Source organism: Myodes glareolus, chromosome 2 (assembly GCF_982192425.1).
Source record: "Myodes glareolus chromosome 2, mMyoGla1.1, whole genome shotgun sequence".
Taxonomy (NCBI): Eukaryota; Metazoa; Chordata; class Mammalia; order Rodentia; family Cricetidae; genus Myodes; species Myodes glareolus.
In genome coordinates this window covers 110,383,735-110,404,934 of record NC_142027.1, presented here as the reverse complement: position 1 = coordinate 110,404,934, position 21,200 = coordinate 110,383,735, and the positions used below count along the sequence as shown (strand labels likewise).

General features: G+C 51.7%; 1 protein-coding gene across 5 annotated transcripts in view; it reads left to right on the top strand.

Annotated features, from left to right (window-relative positions):
- Dtx2 (deltex E3 ubiquitin ligase 2) overlaps positions 1–18,165 on the top strand; it is a 39,801-nt gene extending 21,636 nt beyond the window's left edge. For 3 of the 5 annotated variants that reach the window (XM_087903532.1, XM_087903535.1, XM_087903534.1), the window contains 7 exons: positions 5,187–5,290; positions 11,512–11,649; positions 13,578–13,651; positions 14,188–14,346; positions 15,687–15,848; positions 16,427–16,516; positions 17,562–18,165. In XM_087903532.1, the coding sequence (XP_087759658.1) occupies positions 5,187–5,290; positions 11,512–11,649; positions 13,578–13,651; positions 14,188–14,346; positions 15,687–15,848; positions 16,427–16,516; positions 17,562–17,789 (955 nt within the window). In that variant the 3' untranslated portion in view covers positions 17,790–18,165. Of the gene's footprint in view, positions 1–5,186; positions 5,291–11,511; positions 11,650–13,577; positions 13,652–14,187; positions 14,347–15,686; positions 15,849–16,426; positions 16,517–16,945; positions 17,056–17,561 lie in introns of all 5 variants that reach the window. The other 2 variants (XM_087903537.1, XM_087903536.1) reach the window with 2 other exon arrangements.
- The last annotated feature ends 3,035 nt before the right edge of the window (positions 18,166–21,200 follow it).

The following is a 21,200-nucleotide window of genomic DNA, read 5'->3' as shown; positions in this document are numbered from 1 at the left end:
CCCAGAAAATCACACAAATATCTGGTGGGTGTGGCAGTCTTCCTGAATTCCACCTCAGAAGGGGAGATAAGGTCCCAGAGCAAGGGGGCTGACAAGCTCATATTGGTGGGCTCTGGGTTTGATTGAGAGGCCTTTCCTTAATGAATAAGGTAGAAGAGCAGTTGAGGATGATGCCTGGTATCATTGATGTCCATGTGCCTCCACATACATACGAAAACATGCATGCACACATGTACATACCACACACACAAACTCAGAGTCCCTTATCTCATGTTCTCAGCTTCATTTGCTATGGAGTCCAGCTTTCTCCATTTGTGTCTCTGGTGAGGAAAGCCCTGGGAATGGGGTGGCAGCCAGGGACCACATCCCTAGAATCGTTGCTTTCTCCTTTAGACAACTTTCTCTTGTTGGGAAGTTGTAAGGTCTCAAACTTTGATTTTTATGGCCTTCTTTTTTTAAAATAAATTTATTTATTTTACATCCCAACTGTCGTTTCCCCTCCCTTCTCTCCTCCACCCCCCCCCCTTTGTTCCCAGCCCCTAATCCACTCCTCCTTCTCTGTCTAGAAAAGGGCTGGTCTCCCATGGGTACCAACACAGCATGGCATAGCAAGTTGTGGTAAGACTAAGAACCTCCTTCTGTACTTAGGCTGGGCAGAGTGACCCAATAAGAGGAGTAGGGTCCCAAAAGCCAGTCAGAGACAGCACCTGTTTCCGCTGTCAGCGTGCCACAAGAGAACCAAGCCACACAGCTGTAACATAGATGCAGAAGGCCAAGGTCAGTCCCACGCAGGCTCACTGGTTGTCAGTTCAGACTCTGAACATCTGTGAGCCCAGGTTAGTTGATTCTGTGGGTTTTCTTGTGCTGTCATTGACCCCACAGGCTCCTACAATCCTTTCTCTTCCTCCTGGTATTGATTCAGGGCTCAAGTTTATTGCTCTCTGGAGAGGTGATAGGTGAAGGGCATGTTCTGTTGTATGCATGCATGTATGTATTTATGTCTTTTGAAACGGGGTCTTGCTGTGTGACCTGACTGGTTTGGAATTTACTATGTAGCTTACTCTGTCTCATACTTGGGGTGCTCCACCTGCTTCTGCTTCCAAAAAGCTGGCTTTGCGGGTGCATGGCATCGTGCTCTGCTGGATGCCCTCTCTCCCTCTTGCACGGAGTAGCTGAGTAATTTACATCACAGATCATCCCGTTCCCAGAGAGGAGGGAGAGGAGAGCACCAGCCTGCAATGGTGGCCTGCATCCTTAATTCCGGCACTTAGAGTACAGCCTGGGATACATATGAGACTATCTAAAGAAGCGGGAGGGTGGGGGGAGAGACATAGTCTGGGACTGTAGTTTTGCCTAGGAAGGCCTGGGTTTAATCTCCAGCACTATAACTGGTAGTTACCACTACTGTGGTAGTGCACACTTGTAATTCCATCCCTCCGGAGTTGGAAACTGGGTCAGGGTCATCTTCAGCTACTTGAGTTCTGGGCCAGCTTGGGCTGTTACCATAGCTGAAGGGAAAAAATAAGGAGAAAGGTAGAAACAGGCCCAGGGTGGGTGGAGCTTACATTGACTGACAGCAAGTCAGGTAACATCAATACCTCAGCCCAGTTCTTTGACTGTCATGGAGCACCCTCTCCATGCACCCTAGCCACCCTTCCTTCCTTCCTTCCTTCCTTCCTTCCTTCCTTCCTTCCTTCCTTCCTTCCTTCCTTCCTTCCTTCCTTCCTTCCTCCCTTTCTGTACTCTGTCTTCAGACACACCAGAAGAGGGCACCAGATCTCATTACAGATGGTTGTGAATCACCGTGTGGTTGCTGGGAATTGAACTCAGGACCTCTGGAAGAGCAGCCAGTGCTCTTAACCTCTGAGCCATTTCTCCAGCCCCCAAACCTTTTTGGGCTTAGAGTAGAGGGGACAGGAAGTCCCTTCACATCAGGCTATCTTATTTGTGGAGAACATTCATGAGATTCAAATAAAACTTTCTTTCCTTTTTTTTTTTTCTTTTTGTTTTTTTTAAGATAGGGTTTCTCAATGTAATTCTGGTTATCTTGGAACTTACTCTGTAGCTCCGGTTGTCCTAGAACTCACAGAGATCCACCTGCCTCTACCTGCTGAGTGCTGGAATTAAAGGCGTGTGCCACAACTGTCTGGCAAATAAAACCTCTCTCGTCGCTCAGGCCAGCCAGGGAGCACTGCTGTTTTAAACCCTGTAGGAGGCCTTTCCCCAGTTCAGCTCTGGTTGGGCGTGTAGCTTCCCAGCTGGATGAGGTCACCAGCTGCCTGAAGCTTCTACCCTCCGACTTCTGTGATCTGTGCCTGTCTCTGGAGCAGGTCTGGGGCAGACGCTGGAGGCAGTACTGGGCTGGTATGCACATGGCTGTACAGGAGCCAGATAGTGCCTCTCCACTGTGCCTGAGTGCCGTCCAAGTTCTGGGCTGGGCCCCGAGGAGCGCCAGTGTGTGGGACCCCATGGGAACATTTTGTAACCTTCACATTTCATCATCAGAATGGGCAGGGATGCCTGGAAAGGCCCAGGAGGCCCCAGGAGTGGGAGGGAGGAGGCGCTGGCAGGAACTCAGGCCTTTGGCCAGCTCTTCTTGAAGAACTCTGCCCCAAACCATAATGGCTTGCATGTGGTGGTACCATGCCATATCTATGGAGCCGTCTCTCCAGCCTACCTCAGCCTTCTTTTTGAAGCCCCACCACACTAGGTTATCTTATTTGTAGGGAATTCAATTGTTTGTTTTGTTTTTTGAGACAGGGTTTCTCTGGGTAGCCCTGGCTATCTTGGAACTCACTTTGAAGAGCAGGCTGGCCTCAAACTCAGAGATCCATCTGCCTCCTGAGTGCTGGGATTAAAGGCACATACCACTACCAACTGGCAAATAAAACATTTTATCGCTCAGGTCAGCCCTGGAACAGTAGGAGACCTTCCCTCAGCCCGGCTCCATTTATTTTGTATTAGGGATTGAACCCAGGGCCTCACTTCAGTTAGGCAAGGCTTTACCAATGAGCTCTGTCCACAAGTCTCTTTTTATATTTATGTGTGTATGCATTCATATACACACACACTTGTATCTGCTTATCTATGTATACCTGGAGGTCAGAAGGTCACTTCAGGAGTGAGTCCTCTCTCTTCACCATGTCAGGCTTGATCTCAGGTCATTAGGCCTGCCAGCAAGTGCATTTGCCCACTGAGCCATTTCTCGGGTTCCATGTCCTCTTTTTACTTTGAAAAAGGTCTCAGTATGTTGTCCAGGCCAGTCTTGAACTTGGTGGCCCCACCTCAGTCTCCAGAATAACTGGGCTAACAGGCCTGTATCACCAGATCTGACTGTTGTTGCTATTTGAACATGAGGAATGAGAACCAAATGAATAACTTCGATCATAATCACTGTGGTAAACTCTGCTCACATTTGTGGAATATGTGTTTGTATATGTGTACATGTGTGTACATGCATGTTGAAGCCGAAGGCCAACACTGTTGTGTCTTCTCATGACACCTTTTTGAATTTACTTATTATTATTTTGTTTGTATTTTCGAGACAAGGTTTCTCTGTGTAGCTCTGGCTGCCCCAGAACTCACTCTGTAGACCAGGCTGGCCTCGAACTCACAGAGATCCTCCTGCCTCTGCCTCCCAAGTGTTGGGATTAAAGGTATGCGCACCACCACCCAGCACTATTTGCTTATTTTTATTTTCATTGTTCTGGAACTTGCTATGTAGACCAAGTTTGGCCTCAGACTCACAGAGATCCACCTGCCTCTGCCTTCCTCCTCCTTTTTTTTTTTTTTAAAAAAAAAAATAGGGCCTCTCCCTGAACCTGGAGCTCAGTGATTAGCTAGACTGGCTGGCCTGCAAGCCCTGAGGATAAATCAGTTCCTCGTGCTTGTATAGTAAGCTTTTACCCTCGGACCATCCCCCCAGACTCTAGATCTTTCATTTAAAGTTTTATTTTGTGAGTACTGGAGCGCCACAGTGGGTAAGAGCAAGGCTCTTGAGTTTGTTTCCCAAGCATCCACTTTGGTCAGCTTGCTACTACCTGTGACTCCAGCTTCCTCTTCTGTTCTCCTTGGGCCCGCACACACACATGTCCACACGCATGCATATAGTTTAAAATAAATCTCAAAAAACCTACCGGGTGGTGGTGATGCACGCCTTTAATCCCAGCACTCAGGAGACAGAGGCAGGTGGATCTCTCTGAGTTTGAGGCCAGCCTGGTCTACAAGAGCTAGTTCCAGGACAAGCTCCAAAGCTACAGAGTAAACTCTGTCCTGAAAAACAAAAAAAACAACAAAAAAAAACCTTAAAATTTTGATTTTTGTTGCAGTGCTAAGGCTAGAACCCAGGGCCTTAAACACAAAACAAGTGCTCTACCCCCAGAACTTTCACTTACGAAAAATATCAAATCCATAAGGTTTATTTTGGGGGTTCATTTTGATAGGAATTCCACAGATACAGTATTAGATCTAACTGGTTGCATAGTATGTATGTGGTACTGATTTTCCCATTACTGGCAGTGCTGGGCTCTGTTGCCTGCTAAAGTGGCCTCCTGTTTGGGTACCCATAGAGCTTTTCCTGTTTTCATTCCTGTGTTGCTCTGTTGAGACAGCCTTAACTACATAGCCTCAACCAGCCCCCGGCTGCCTCTGAACTCAGACCAAGCTGGCCATGAACTCCTGTCAAATCTTCTGCCTCTTGAGTGACAGGATTATAAGCAGGCACCACCCCAAATGCCCAGCTGAATGCCTTAAATGTTTTTGCGTATCCTTTGCTAGTATCTAGGCCACAGCCCACGTGCAGGAATTGGTTCTCTGCTTCTACCCTGCAGGGTTTGGGTATTGAACTCAGAAGCCAGGCTCAGTGATAGAAAGTTCATAGATAGAGTGTCGAGTCATCTCATTGCTCCCAGTGCTCTCCATATGTATGCATATGTGTATATATGAATGAATGATTCCGTTTTTAATTGGAACACAGTAAGTATGTAAGTGACAGAATGCCTTTAAAGTCTATCTGAAACCTGGTTGAATGCCTTGTCTTCAGAGTTTCTGAACTGCCTAAGGAAATAGCACACGGGCCTCCACCCACAGGCTTCTGAGAAAGTGCAGCCAAAGAACCTCCCAGGCTTGCAGATTTGCTGCTCTCAGCACGACACCATCCACTGAGTTTGCTCTCTTTTTTCCCAAAGTGCCTCCTTCCCCAGCGGTCCCTCCTCCAGCAGCCCAGGGAGTGCCCCCACCACTGTGCCCGTGCAGATGCCAAAGCCCAGCAGGGTCCAGCAGGCGCTTGCAGGTAAGAGTCCTAACAGACTGTGTGTCCCATGGGGCTTAGTGGGAGGGTACTCTCTGGGTCCTCGGGGAAGTCCTAAGGGCTCCGTGGGGACCAGTTCCTCTTTGGGGTGATTGATATACTCTCCTGTCCTTGGGGGATGTCAGGCCTGGTGGATACTTTCCTAGTATTTCATCCACTTGAACTGTAGTTAGAACATTTCCTTACAGAGCCCTTAAGGGAGCCATGAGACCTTTTGGCCTCAATTAGGTCTAGTGTGTGTGTTTTATGATTTATTATGTATATGTATGTGCGTGAATGTATGTATGTTTACCACCTGAGTGCAGGTTCCTGAAAAGAACAGAAGAGGGCACTGGCTTCCCTAGGGCTAAAATCACAGGCAGCTGCATGCTGGGACCAAACCTGAATCCCTCTGCAAGAACGGCAGGTGTTTTTAACAGCTGAGCTGTCTCTCCAGCCCCTGTGTCGGCACTCTGTCTTTTGATCTGTTTTGTGAATGTGCATGCAGGGGATCCAGAAGACTTCTTCAGGTGCTGCCCTTCGGCCGTGGTTCACCTTGGTTTTTATGACTGAGTCAGTCTCTCAATGACCTGGGACTCTCGGGTTGTGCTAGGCTGCCTGACTCCCTAGCCAGCCAGCTCCATAGGTCTGACTGGTGCTACCTCCCCAGCTCTGGAATTACAATTGCTGGGCCTCGCTTTTTTCTGTGGGTTCTGGGCATTAAATTTAGTTCTACATACTTGGCACAGTATTTTTTTTTTAACCAACTGTACTGTCTTCCCAGCCCTTAGAACATTTTAGGATGAACATTCATTTGTGTGGAGGAGTGACAGAGGGCGTGCCGTGGAGCATGTATGAGGTCAGAGAGCAGCTTGTAGGAGTCGTTTCTTGCCTTCTGTCATGTAGTCCCGGGATAAACCCAAATCATGAGACTTAGTGAGAAGTGCCTTCTGTCATGTAGTCCCGGGGATAAACCCAAATCATGAGACTTAGTGAGAAGTGCCTTCTGTCATGTAGTCCCGGGGATAAACCCAAATCATGAGACTTAGTGAGAAGTGCCTTCTGTCATGTAGTCCCGGGGATAAACCCAAATCATGAGACTTAGTGAGAAGTGCCTTCTGTCATGTAGTCCCGGGATAAACCCAAATCATGAGACTTAGTGAGAAGTGCCTTCTGTCATGTAGTCCCGGGATAAACCCAAATCATGAGACTTAGTGAGAAGTGCCTTCTGTCATGTAGTCCCGGGGATAAACCCAAATCATGAGACTTAGTGAGAAGTGCCTTCTGTCATGTAGTCCCGGGGATAAACCCAAATCATGAGACTTAGTGAGAAGTGCCTTCTGTCATGTAGTCCCGGGGATAAACCCAAATCATGAGACTTAGTGAGAAGTGCCTTCTGTCATGTAGTCCCGGGGATAAACCCAAATCATGAGACTTAGTGAGAAGTGCCTTCTGTCCTGTAGTCCCGGGGATAAACCCAAATCATGAGACTTAGTGAGAAGTGCCTTCTGTCATGTAGTCCCGGGGATAAACCCAAATCATGAGACTTAGTGAGAAGTGCCTTCTGTCATGTAGTCCCGGGGATAAACCCAAATCATGAGACTTAGTGAGAAGTGCCTTCTGTCATGTAGTCCCGGGGATAAACCCAAATCATGAGACTTAGTGAGAAGTGCCTTCTGTCATGTAGTCCCGGGGATAAACCCAAATCATGAGACTTAGTGAGAAGTGCCTTCTGTCATGTAGTCCCGGGGATAAACCCAAATCATGAGACTTAGTGAGAAGTGCCTTCTGTCATGTAGTCCCGGGGATAAACCCAAATCATGAGACTTAGTGAGAAGTGCCTTCTGTCATGTAGTCCCGGGGATAAACCCAAATCATGAGACTTAGTGAGAAGTGCCTTTTCCGCTGAGCCATGTGCTCTCCTCCCACCTGGCTGCATCCCATAAACAAAATTCAGTAGCCCTGGCTGGTGGCGGCTGACCTTGGACTGATGGATCCTTCTGCCTGCACTCCTCAGGTGACAGAATTAGTCATGTACCACTGTGCCTCCTGTGTGAGATCCTAGGGGCGAAACTCAGAGCTCGGTGAATGTTTGGCAAACACCCTACCAGCGGAGCCATATTCCTAGCCCTAATTAGATCTTGTTTGGTTTGAGACAGGGGTTCCATGTGGGCCTTAAACTCGTGAGCCTGATGCCTCAGCCCGCTGAAGGCTGGGATTGCAGTTTCTGTTTTGAGATAGGATCTTAGTCTTCATCTTCTTGCCTCAGCCTCCTGAATTCTGTCTGTTTTGAAATCTTTTTCTTTTTTTATACCCAGCTTGTACTGGGGCACAGTGTATCCTTAGCTACTTTGTGATTGGTGTCCTGAGTTAGGCAAGAGCACTGGAAGGGGCGATGGCTATGGCTTAGGCAGGTGGAGCAGTCCAGAGGTACTGGGTGTGTGGCTGTCCATTTCAGGAGAGCTGTGCGCAGAGGAAGGGTGGATGCCCTTTGCTTTTGTGGAGAGACTGCATAGGCTATGAAAAGGCACCTCTGGAGTCTGTGAAGCTCTCTGTAACCATACGTGCTGCTTCTTCATAACACCCTCGTTGTTGGAACCACCGAGGTCCTTTGCCACTTGTGGACTGTATGCAAAGGAAGGCAGGCTGGAGGGGCGACTCGGCAGTTCAGAGCATTGATGATCTTGTAGAGGACCTGAGCGTGGTTCCCATGCATCCGTGTGACAGTTAACAGCCCTCTGTAACTGCAATTCTAGGAACCCAGTGTCTTAGTCTGACCTCTGCAGGTACCAGGCACACACACATGTTACATAGATATGCATGCAGGCAAAACACTCATACACATAAATAGAAATACTTTTTTTAAAACACTCATTTGATTCTTGAGCATACATACCAAGCAGTTCCCACTGCCGCTAAATCGTCTCCAGGGCATCCAGCCTTCTGGCCTCCTTAGGCAGGGGCGTTCATGTGCGTGCACCCAAACATAGACACAAGTAAACCCATGATTAAAAATAGATTTTTAAAAATTGTATTTTTGAGGCAGAGTCTCACTATATAGCCCTGGTTGGCCTTGAACTCACAGAAATCTGCCTGCTTCTGCCTCCTGAATACTGCAGTTAAGGGTGTGCACCACCACGCTTGGCAAAAAAAGATCAAAAATGTGAAGGAAGACAGAACAGTGTAATGACTCTTGTTCATTACAGCTGTACAGGGGAAGTCAGTGTTTGTAGGGAGCCCCTGCAATTGCACCGGTGGTTAGAGGTGGTTAGACGGTACAAGCTTGATGGTAGGGAAGCCATGTGCAGCCTGGCTCACACCTAGGTAAATCCGTCTCAGCAGGGTGCGGGAGGAGGTTTGGTTTCAACCATTCGGAAGGAAGAACCTTTCAACTTAGCGTTTGGGGAGGTCATGCGAGATGAGAGAGGTCCATCCTGCAATGCCTGGCTGTTAGAGCTGCCACCAAGGCAGATATGAAGGGTGTGGCCCTTAGGTGTTCATGTTTCATCATTCTGTAACTTTGAAGTGGGCACCTTTTGTTTTTGAAATAGTCTCATGTAGCCCAAGCTAGCCTCAAACTCACTGTGTAGCTGAGAATGGCCTTGAACTCCTTCTCTTCCTGCCTCCAGCTCTCACGTGGTGGGATTAGAGGGCTGCATCACCATGCCCACCTTATGGAGCATTGAGGATGGAACTCGGGATGTCGGGCATGCTAGGCCAGCACCCTGCCAGCTGAGCCATGTCCCCAGCCCAGAGGACACTTCCTTTCTAAGCATCTTCATTCCGATTTAAGTTTTGTTTTGTTTTGTTTTGTTTTTGTGATTGGAGTTGTAGGACTGAGCACTGTGTTTGATGGGGAAGGAATATTGAGACTTGGTTCCTGGGGACTGAATTATCACATTAGTGTTCCAGGTGATGTCTCTGCTCCTCTGTAGACATAGCACACCTCCAAGATAAGTGTATATATTGCCCAGGATGTAAGGCAGAAAATAGTGCGTCAGTAGCATCCTTATCCTCATGCTGGGGGAATGATGCAGCTAAAGCAAGCCTGAGGGGCTTCAGGAGGCTAGGTGCAAAGAAGAAAAGCAGAGCACCGTAAAGAAGCTGAGGTGGCGGTGATCTATGTGACTGTCACCACAGAGTGTGTACAGTGATGCCTGCCTATTGGGGGGACACCTGCCCGGTTCTGCGGTATGGGGGAAGCATGGCTGTACTAGTGACTTTCCTTGTCATTGTGGCTAAATGCTGACAGGCGCCTCAAGTACAGTAGGCATTTATTTTGGTTTACGGTTCCAGGGGGTGCAGTCCATCTTGGCGGGGACGTCTGGCAGCGGGAGTGTGAGGCAGCTGGTCACATTACATAGAGTCAGGAGGCAGAGAGGGCTGAGTGATGCTGCCCAGCTGGCTTCTCCTTTTTGTCCAGTCCGGGCCCACAGCCATGAAATGCTGCTGCCCGTGGTTAGAGTGGGCCTTCCACCATAGTTACCCTAATCTGAATGTTCCTCTCAGACTTAGTTTGTCTCTCGGGTGATTTCAGGTCATGTCAGGTTGACAGTATTAACATCACACGTCCATCTGCCAACTTGACACCCGAGCAGGGTGCTGGTGTGGGCCCCATTCTAGTCCGTGAGTCATTACAGAGTATTGGGGTTCTCTGAAGGAAAGCTAATCCATCCCTATTCAACTTTGTGCCCCCTTGACCTTTTGCTACACAGCCCCCATTTCCTGTACACAGCCCCCATTTCCTGTGGGAACTGCATTTGAGCCCTGGAATATGCTTAGAATGGGGTTTTCCTTGGGGTGACCCATGCTGGTGGCTCCAATGAGCCTCTCCGGTGTGTGCTTTGGTGCCTCCTAGTGAGAGGTTACCACATGCTCCCCAGCCTGCCTCCGCCATGCCGCCCAGGCCATTGCTGGCCTCTGTCCCCAGTGCGGCTCGTTGCCTAGTTGAGAACTGTGGCCCTGGCTGCCCCTCAGCCCCTCTGCAACACCTCTGGTGCAGGTGTGCTCTCTGGTTCTTCCTGTCCTGGAAAGGAATGGCACATGGGAGGACTGCCCAGCCCTGGAGGCCTGTGAGGAGGACCAGGAAAACTGCTGTCAAGGTGGCTAAGAAGCGAGGCGTCATTCCTGGAAGGAAGTGCTTTGGAGCCAGGCTAAGACCCCCAAGGACTCGGGTTTCTGTGTGGGTTGACAGTGTGGCAGGAACGTGGACCTCCAGCAAGAGAACATTCTATCCTAGGAAGTCTCAGATTACCAGGGAGAGTGCAGGAGGGGGCAGCATCGTAAGAGGGTCCCAAGTATGGGCAGTCCTGTGTTTGGAGACATAACCTGTCCAGTGTCAACATGGTGCCTGTTGCAGATTCCTTCTTAGTAGATGAGGGTGGCCTCAGTGGGAGCCAGCCGCTGCCCCGCCTTGGCGGTGCCACTGAAGCTATGAGAGAACACCAAACAAAAAGAACTAGGGAGAGAGAGAGAAAGGGAGCAGTGGGGTGCTTCTGTCTCACAGTTTGAGGACATGGTGGGGACAGCAGCCCCAGTTGGAAGTCAGAGAGATGAGTGCTTGGCTTCCTCCTCCTTTCCCTTCAGTCCAGACCGCGCGCGGCACAGGGGACAGTGTTGCCCATGGTAGAGTGGTCTTCACCTCAGTTAACCCAGGTCATTTGGAGCTGTCTCCTTGTAGTCCTAGAGCCTGTCAAACTGACAGTGTCAGCCATCACCATTATTACCCACACAGTCCAGACTGGCTGGGAACAGCCGGTGGACAGCACCTCTCCAGAGGCCGGATGATCACGAGCCAAGAAGGCCTGCCAGGCCTAGTGACTCTAGCACAGAGTCAAGAGAAGACCCCAGGCTCTTGAAGCCTGCCCTGCTGGGACTGCCCCTGTTGCCACAGCTTGGCTGCACCCTGCCGCACTCCTGTCTCCTCATTCCCTGTGCCTCTTATGGGGAGATGCCACACAGGAGGCCTCAGGGCTGTTGTGGCTCTGCTCTCCTAAAGTCACCTTGTCCTCCCGTTCCCTCCCTGCATGCTGTGGGCGCAGGCTCGGCAGTGGCCTGTGTAGACTCCTAGGGAACTTGGGGTCTGGCCTGGAGTACTGATTCCTGGTTTAGATGGCCGTTCACAAGGTCACCGCTTCACTCCCAGCAGGGTCATGGACACCGACTGTGGAGTGCCTCCTTCTAACGTTTGTCCCCTCTGCATGTCTGATCTCGCACCCGTGTAGGCATGACGAGTGTGCTGTCAGCCATTGGACTCCCTGTGTGTCTTAGCCGCGCACCCCGGCCCACCGGCCCTCCTGCCTCCCGTCCGGCCTCTAAAGGTCACAGCTCAGTTAAGAGGCTGAGGAAAATGTCCGTGAAAGGTAGTTCCGGTTCACACACACTCTCTGGCCCTGCTCAGCTTCCTCCAATCCTTGCTGCCTGGACTCTTCTTTGCCCTCCATGGTCCCTCTACTTCTGCACCTCTTCTCCCTGCCCTCATCTGCAGCAGAAGTGGCTACCGGCATTTTTCTGACTCAGTGTTGTTGGGTGACAGGCTTGTTACCGTAACCGCGGTGTTGACCAGGCTGCTGATCGTGATACTGCTGTCTCTTCAGGGAGCCTCACTGACCTTGAACCTTGGTCTTGCTGCCACCTAAGCGTTGGTGTTATAGGCGTCCACCACGCCCAGTTCATGCAGTTGGGTTTGGAGCCCAGGGAGGACTTCAGGCATGCTAGGCAAGCAGTCTACTAACTGAGCCAAAAGATCCAGCTCTCAGCACACACTTGTATCCTGCTTATGTAGAGACAGATTTGTGGACGGGGCAGGCTGGCAGCTTCTCGGCACACTGTGAAGAGCACAAACGCTTGGCAGTCCCTCTGGCCCTCTTGGGTGTAGGTGACTCTCCTGGGATTAATTGTGGCCGACCCACTTTGAGAAATGCCGGTAACTGAAGCTCAACTGGAAGGCTGTGTGAGCGAGCGGGCAGCGGGATGCTTAGCTGGTTCTGAACAGAGGTGGGTCCCGAGGTCACCTGGACGCTGGTCTGTGTAGCCGCAGGCTTTCCTGTCTCCCATTTTTGAGATGAGCTGCACACTCAGTCCTGCCTCTTAGACAGGCACCACCGTGCCCGACTCCCCAGACCCCAGATCTAGGGGAGGTCCTACCTATGTGGCAGCTGCAGGACTGTTGCTCTTTTTGTCTGGTTTTCTTGCCAGTGGCCAAAGTGTGAGTGCTTTGCAGGGATTGTAAGGTGTGTGTGTGTGTGTGTCTTTGTGGTTGTTTAGTGAGTCACAGGGCATATATGGGATGTGTGTGGTACCCTCTGCTGGTTTCTACTTGTCCAGGAGCTGACAGCTGACACTTCTACTAGTGAAAACTTCCTGGGTCTCTGAGGTGGTAGGATTTGATCACTGCACATGAACTATAATCAAACCCACATCCCCTGATTCCAGCTTCTACACTAAGCCATCCCTTCCTGTGGCTGTCACCAATTTCTCTGGTCTGGAAGGGTCCTATGGTCCAGCTCTCAGATATGAATCTTTGCAGCCACATCTTTGCAGCCATATCTTTGAATCTTTGAAGGCTGCAAAATGGCCTCAAACAGGATCTCCACCGTGACTTTAGACTGGACAGTGGGGCCCCTGGCTGGGAGCCGCTTCAAGGCTGCATTATTCTCCCTGGTCCTTTGTCTGCCCCCTCTGTCCCGACTCCTGCTGCTTGGAGACTTCTGGGCCCTCCCTGGTGTAGGGCTCCCCTCAGCTTCACACACGCATGCACAGCCAGCCATGATCACTTCCAGGATCACTTGGCTTCAGGACTCAGGGGGCATGTGCCAAGATCCTCCAGCCCCAAGGTGGGAAGGGGTGTACTGTGTTACGACAGCATTTTCAGTGTGCACAGATGCTCACATTGCCCCGCTCCATACCCACTAGACTCAAAACTACCTCTCTCCTGAAATCTCCGTGAGGGGTGCTGACAGTTGGGCAGGTGGACCCCTGGGATCTGCTGAGGGTGCTTTGTTCCCAGAGCTGCTCTTTGACTCTTCTCTGTAGTTTTCTGGGGGTTGTGGCTCAGGGATGTGCTGCTCTGTTGCGGATCCTCTGCCTCCATGACCGGCCCTGCCCCCGAGCAGGTGGCCTGGGTTGGGTGTCAGCATCCTGTGCCTGCACTTTGAGCTAACTTTCCTATCTCAGGCCTGCTAACGATTCCTCCTCGCAGCTGGGACTTCTGCCTGCCTGCTCCCTTCCTCAGCATTGCTCTCCCCACCTTGCCTGCCCAGGACAGTACTCACATCTTGCTCTCTTCCAGAAGGGGCATCTAAGCCTGAGCCAGAGCACGTGATCAGAAAGTACACTGAGGAGCTGAGAACGGCCCCCGATGAGGTATGTGTCCTGGGAGGAGGATCCCAACCTCAGGGCCTGTAGGAGGCTGACACTGTGCTCCAGGACCTGGGGCTGGCTCCAGCCTTCCATCTTGGATAGACATTACCAAGATGAGGTAGCCAGAGCTCTTTCTCACCCCGTGGCTAAGCTGAAGTCCTGGGCAGTGTGCTTTTTCCTCAGTCTGCGGGCAGGCATGACTGACTCCACTCAGGTCTGCTTTGTGAAGGAACAAGGTGGCCTTGTCCAAGGGACACCCTTTCCTCTCTGGCTCTTGTCTCTGGTAAGAACCATTGAGTTGCTCTTTTGGCCTCATGACCTGTGTTTTTTGGTCAGCCCTTTAAGACACAGATGAGAGATGGCTCTGGGTCCCCTGCTCTGGAACAGTGACTGAGATGACTTTGCTGGCCGAGCGTTCCCTTCTGACAGAGCCAGGGCTCTTCCCTCACCCCTGCACTGGCATACTGTGTCCAGTACTGGCACGTGAATACTGTGGTAGGCATGCAGGGACAAGCATGTGCTGTGTGCCTTCCCTGCAGGACTGCATCATCTGCATGGAGAAGCTGTCTGTGACTTCCGGGTACAGTGATATGACTACCAGCAGGAGCCTCGGGCCCATGGCTGTGGGCCGCCTCACCAAGTGCAGCCATACCTTCCACCTGCTGTGCTTGCTGGCGATGTATTGCAATGGGAACAAGGTACCACAGCCTCTGGGTGGGACTGCGCTGACCTGTCCTCACAGCCCATTTGGGTCTGCTACCTCTGGGTAGCACTCAGGAGGCTGAGGCAGTCGGAGCATATGTTCTAGCCCAGCCTATATAGAGAGAGATATATAGAGAGAGACATATATATATAACATATATAGAGAGAGACCCTGTCTCAAGAAAACAAAACAAAGAAGTAGCCTAAGATATCTTTGGTGCTAGTACAGCAGCTGAAGGGCAGATGCTGAGCTGTGAGATTGAAAAGCGTGGGCTCACTCCTGATTAAACAAATAAAGGCCGGGGCCAGGGCTATAGTTCAGTGATAGAGCACCTGCCTAGAATCCCCAGTGAGGGGCCGGGGTGTGGCTCAGAGGTAGAGCCCCTGCCCTGGGTTCCGACCCCAGCATCAGAAAAAGAGCCAAAGACTTATAGATGTTTTTGAATATACATCTCAGTCCCTGAGGCTCACCCCAAGCTGTAGGAATACATGACTCCTCCAGCTTACCCTAGGGAGAGATCCTAGGCTCCTCTGGCCATTAGGGCTATATCCTCTACCCGCTTTCCCTGTCTTCTGTCTTCCTATGACAGTCCTGAGTAGTCAGCCATGTGCAGATGAAAACGCTCAGGGCACCGTGCATAGACACCTGCTTTCCCAGCACTTAGGAGGTTGATGTCAAGGGCTCAGGAGTGCCAGGGCAGCCTGTGCTGCGTAAGATCCTTCCTTAGACAAACAGGGCAAGTAAAATAGCTCAGCAGGTAAAGGACCTTTATGTAAAGTCTAACTCTGAGTCCATGTAAAAGTGGCAGGAGAAGCCAACTCCGAAAGGTTGTCCTCTTGACCTTCAGATGTGTGTGCATACGCAGAAATACACATTAATAAATATTTAGCTAAATAAAAACAAAAAGCTTAGGACTCCGTCAAGGGTCCTAACCCACTCCTGACTGCAGGTTCCATGCCCCTTCTCACAGGGAGAGTCCCCCTCAGGCCCCAGCAGCTGACACAGCTGCTATCCTGTGGAGTTTCGTCAGGGGTAGGTAGGTGGGAGGGGACCGAGTCACACAGCAGTCATTGCTGCTGGTGTCCTTGTACACGTCGTGACAGCCATGTGCAGGGGGGTCTGTGACGGTGACTAAGTGCGGACTTGACCCTCATTTTCCTACCAGGCCAGTCTCCCAGTGTCTCGCCAGTTGGATGGGAATCGGGTTTATGGTGCAGTTCAGTCTCTGTAGTGTACCACCGAGGTCCAGTGTCTGTGAGGAGAGAGGCTCTGTGGGGTCTGACTTAGAGTGTTCTGGGAGCTGCTAGCTCAGGCTGTCACATCTGTCTTCTCTAGGACGGGAGTCTGCAGTGTCCATCTTGCAAAACCATCTATGGGGAGAAGACTGGAACACAGCCGAGGGGAAAGATGGAGGTATTCAGGTACCATACGTCTCTCCCGGGCCACGAAGACTGCGGGACTATACTCATTGTTTACAACATCCAGCACGGCATCCAGGTGAGGGCCAGCCCCCCACCAGGGACCTGGCCAGGTCACTGATCCTCAGCACCCTTCTTCCCACCCACTGCGCTCTCCGCACCCACACCCAGAATAGGGGTCAGGATGGTCCCGCCTGGAGGAGTGCTGGGGGGTTGGGTCCTTCTCTAAGTGAGGGGAGGCCCTCCCCAGGAGGAGACGTCTGAGCTGATGTGGTCTGGGCAGAAGAGCATGGCGAGTACCGTGTTGGGTTCCTGAGTGTGCAGGTGGAAGGCTGAAGAGCAGTCTTGCTAAAAGGCCCGTACTGAGCTCCATGTCAAAATCCCACTCGAGGGGTTCGTGGAGAAAGGCAGGAGAAGCAGGAATGTCCATCCTTGCCCCTGGCAGAGTTCACAGTGTCCTTAGGAAAGAGCGAGTTGTCAGGCTATCGGGTGGTGCAGGTGACAGACAGGTGGTCGTGGCTGGGAGGCCCCACTGACTGAGTGTTGGCACAGGAGTGGACCAAGCTTGGCAGGCTAGGCTGTGGATGAGGCTTCCACGTCATGTGAGCTGCAGCCTGCCACAGTTCTGCCATCAAGTTGTCTGCATTCCTTTCACAGGGTCCTGAGCACCCCAGCCCTGGGAAACCATTCACAGCCCGAGGCTTTCCCCGGCAGTGCTATTTGCCAGATAACCCTCAAGGCCGCAAGGTAAGCCCCTGTCCCACCCTGTTTGCTTCCCCTCACCAGGGACCCACTGTGTGTTAGAGAGATGTGACCTGGCCCTTCCAGCAGCTCCATAGCAGAGAGCTGGGGTTCGTGCTGGGTCAGGATAGTGAGCAGCCACAGGAGAGACTAGGGACACTCGCCAGCCTGGGACCTCAGCAAGGCCTTGGAGGGTAGGAAGAAATGTCCAGATCCACGGAAAAACTGATTTGGCAGTGGACCTGGGCAGGGCCCAAACCACAAGGGTGAGAAAGCTCCAGGCTGCTGCAGGTCAGGCACTCTGAAGCCACAGTACGTCGGGGTGTGGCTCAGTTGGTAACAAGCTTGCCTGGTGTGTGCAGAGCCCTGGGTTCAGTCCCCAGCTCCCCACGAACCAAGCACAGTGACACATTTCTACAGTGTCGGCACTTGTAGGTGGCGGCAGAAGCATCCAGAGTCATCAGGAGTCCAGGCCGTCCTCAGCTGCACAGTGAGACTCAGTCCCACCTCTGAACATAAAACACCAAAACTCGCCTGGCTCCTGGGTGATGATGCTGGACTCTGTTTGTGTTTTTATTTTCTTTGGGGGTGTGGGGCTGTGAGGGCCTTGCTGTGGCTTTCATGCAGAAATCAGAAGCCGGCTCTGGAGTTCCTTCTTCCCTCTCCATTGCATGGGTCCTGAGGGTCAAGCTGGGGTTGTCAGGCTTGTGTCGCCCACTGCCATCTTGCTAGCCATCTTTATCTCTGCCAGGCTCTACCACTGAGTCTCATCCTGGCCCCAAGCGATAGTGGAGGTCATGATGAGGGCGGGAGGCCTGCAGGAGTGAGGGAGGTAGCTGGTCCTGTCAGATTTGGAGGGAAGGCCACCTCGAGAGTGATACCAGGATGGATTGGGTTGGGCTGGGTCAGCACTGGTGTGAAGTACTCCAGAGTGCCCACACATGCGGGTCGGTGTCTGGGAGTGCATGGGCCCACCTCATGGGCCAAGGGCAGTGCGGTAGAGCAGAGCCCCAGTGGCTGTCAAAGGGCCTCCTTCCCCTTTCCTGGGCAGGTCTTGGAGCTCCTGAAGGTGGCCTGGAAGAGACGGCTCATCTTTACCGTGGGGACATCCAACACCACGGGTGAGACAGACACAGTAGTGTGGAATGAGATCCACCACAAGACCGAGATGGACCGGAACTTGACAGGCCACGGCTATCCAGACCCCAACTACCTGCAGAATGTGCTGGCTGAGCTGGCTGCCCAGGGAGTCACCGAGGACTGCCTGGAGCAGCAGTGACCCCTTGGGCCTGCCTCTGTTGACCGCCCCAGCGCCCCCGGGGTGGGCGGGCAGGAAGGTGTGCCTTTGTTGAGAGGCAAGAATGTTTGTTGGGGTGCGGGATGCATCCTTCCTGAAGCTGGGGCTTCTCCCTGCCTCTCCTGCCACCCTCCTGTCTGGGCTGGGGTCTGCCTGGAAAACGGGCACCCTCAGTATTGTACTTGCGGAGGCTTAAGCTGGAGCTACCTCAGTGCACAGATGGGAAAGGGCCCTTCCAGCCTCGGGTGGGCTGCTGACCCAACAAGGGGTGAGCAGGGCCTACCCCTCTCAGCTTTTGGCCAGCTTTTCATACCTCAGATTTTTTTTTTTTTTTGCAATAAAGACCCTATAGCCAACATGTATCTGTGTAGAAGCGCGCACGTGTGTGTGTGTGTGTGTGTGTGTGTGTGTGTGTGTGTGTGTGTGATATGACCCTTTGTATGGCACATTTGCTTGGTGTGTGTAGCAGGAAGCTGTCTTCCTTAATGCTCATTCAAGTCACCTAGGAATCAAGGACAAAGACTGCCGAGCTCAGCAGTGAGACTCTGGTGACACACACACACACACACACAGTCCTTGCTGTGTGGTCCCAGCAGCCACCTTATTCTTACTGTACAGCCTCCTTTACAACGTGCTGTTCACACAGGGAGACTGTGCTGTCTCCCTGCTTCCCAGTGAAGAGGATGCTCGGAAGGACAGTGGCTGGACAGGTCCTTCGGACACCATCCTCTAAGGCCCTGGTCAGTGAGTCTGAGTCTCACTATAAACCATATAATCCTCCTGCCTCAGCCAGGTGTACACCACCACACACAGCAGGTTCTTACATTTCCCTTATTTGTTCATTTTCATTTCCTGTTACCCTCTCATTCCACCTCTCCCCGTTCTGTTTTCTCATTTCTGTGAGATCCCGAGTTCTAGTAGAGTTGCTTGCACCAACATGGGAGGGGAGAATTTGCAGAAACATGGACATTTTAGCACTGACTGTACCACGTGTGTGTGTGTGTGTGGCGGGGGGGGGGGGGGGGTGACTCCCTCTCCCCTAGTAGTCACTGCCTGTAGCTCCCCAGGTGGGCGGGGAGCTTCATACACCCTTCCCTATCAGATGGAGTGTTGCTAGGTAACCACAGCTGCTGTGACGTCACATGTCCTGGAGAGCGTTTTCCGTGCGCTTCCCCCCAACCTCTGGCTCTTAGACTCTTTCTTCCCCCTCTTCCTCTTCTGATTGTAAAAGAACATTTTCATGTGATTCTAAGTGTCGTGAGCCCGAGGCTCTGGTAAGTCAGCCCTGGGGACAAGGTCACTGATTGCCTTGGCAGAACCCCTAACTTGGCTGCACCCTAGACCACATTTGTGACTCACTCTGCCTCAGGACAGCAGTTGGACCGCCTCCCTTATGGAGTCTTAGAGCTTTGCCACGATGGACAGTGAGATCCAGGGAGACGATGCCACAGATCACACGTGATGAGGGAATATATCCAGAGTAGGGACTGTTGGAGCGTAGCAGCAAAAAAAATGAGCGGACAGGGCCTGGTGACATGGCTCAGCAGTGAAGTGTACATAGTGTTCTTGCAGAACACCAGAGTCCCGTTCCCAACGCTCACACTTGGTGACTCACAACTGCCTGTAACTTCAGCTCCAGGGCTGCTGAAGCCTCTGACATCCACGCGCACGTCCCCACACAGTCTGGACTGGAGGCACGACTCGGAGGTAAAGCACCTGGCTAATTTGCATGAGGCTTTTCCCCCCCATCCAAAAAGCAGTGGACGTAAGAACATGTCCAGAGTGGGGTTTATGAGTGCCGGGTAGCTGAAACAGTGCTGTGTGAGATTGATTGATGGGCAGGGCAACTCAGGACCAGGAGATGCATGCCAAGGCCCTGGAGCAGGCTGTCCTCAGCCCCCCAGAGGACAAGGCAGGGAAGTCTCCGCCAACTCAAGGATATAGAGTAAGTTATTTCAAAACCAAAAACATATAAAATCAAATACCTCAGAAGTAACTGCTGAAGTACTGGGTGGGGAAACTGGCCACTTACCCGTTGCTGGACATGCAAAATTGTCTGACTTTAGGCAACAGTTCCTCAGAAACGGTGACCACGTGACTGTGAGTTTCATTCCCGGGGGTGTTTTACCAGAACATGCCCACACAACAAAGTTATATGCAAATAATGTGTAGCAATGTTCCTAACAGACAAAAAGTTGGAACACCCCAAATCCTCAGCTGCCCATTGCGGCGCGCTTCCTGACCAGCAGGAATGAACGCCACGAAAACGAGAATTCCTTCCCTGATCACGTCTTTATTCGGAGCACTTGATTGAGGAAAATTGGGGGAAGGGAAGAGAGAGTGCAGGGACGAGAGAAAGCTTAGAGAGAGCTTAGAGAGAGAAAGATGAGAGAGCGCAGGGACAAGAGAAAGATTAGCCAGAGAGAGGAAGCAGAGCCCAAAGGCAGCTGCTTTTCTAGGGTGAAAGGCTCGAATGCTGATTGGTTGATGCCATTCTGCTAGGGCCCAAGGCCACAGGACAGGTCAGGAAACCACATCTCTGAAATGCAAAACAAGGCTCCAAGCACACTCTGGCCTGTGCGGCAACATCAAAGGATTTGTATACCTCCAGGCTGTAGGACTATCTCGCCAAGGCGACATCCTGGCGGCTCCCTACAGCCCATAAGAAACAAGTCTGAGTATTTGCATGTGACAGGATTTTCACCCGAAGAAGGGGTAAAGCACTCAGTGTGTGAGCCCTACAAAGATGCCAGATAGAGAACCCAGGCAACATGGTGTGGCTTGTATTCAGAGGTAGAGGACGGAGGATCCTGAATCCCAGCCCCAGGCCAGCCTGGGTGTCCTGGACTTTTTGGTGGTCGTTGTTTTTTTGTTTTGTTTGTTTTGTCAAATTGGCAAAGGCTAGATATATTTGGGAAGAGGGAACCTCAGTTGAAAAAAACACCCCCACCAGGTTGACCTGTGGGCAATCGTGGGGGGCATTTTCTTGCTTCATGGCTGATGTGAAAGGACCTCGCCCATTGTGGGCAGTGCCGTTCCTGGGCAGGTGGTCAGGGATTGTATAAGAAAGCAAGCTGAGCCAGTCAGCAAACACAAACCAGTAAGCAGTTCCTCCATGGCCTCTGCTTCACTTCCTGCCTTGAGTTCTCACCCTGACCTCTCAGTGATGGGGTGTAACCTGAGGGCTGTAAGCTGAAACAAACCCTTTCCTTCCCATCTGCTTCTGATCACAGTGTTTTATCACAGCAATAGAAACCCTAATTAAGATACTGTGCAACTCCAGGCGTGGTGGTACCGGTCCTTTAATCCTGCACTTGGGAAGCAGAGGCAAGCAGATCTCTGAGTTCAAGGCCAGCCTGGTCTACAGAGTCAGTTCCAGGACAGCCAGGGCTT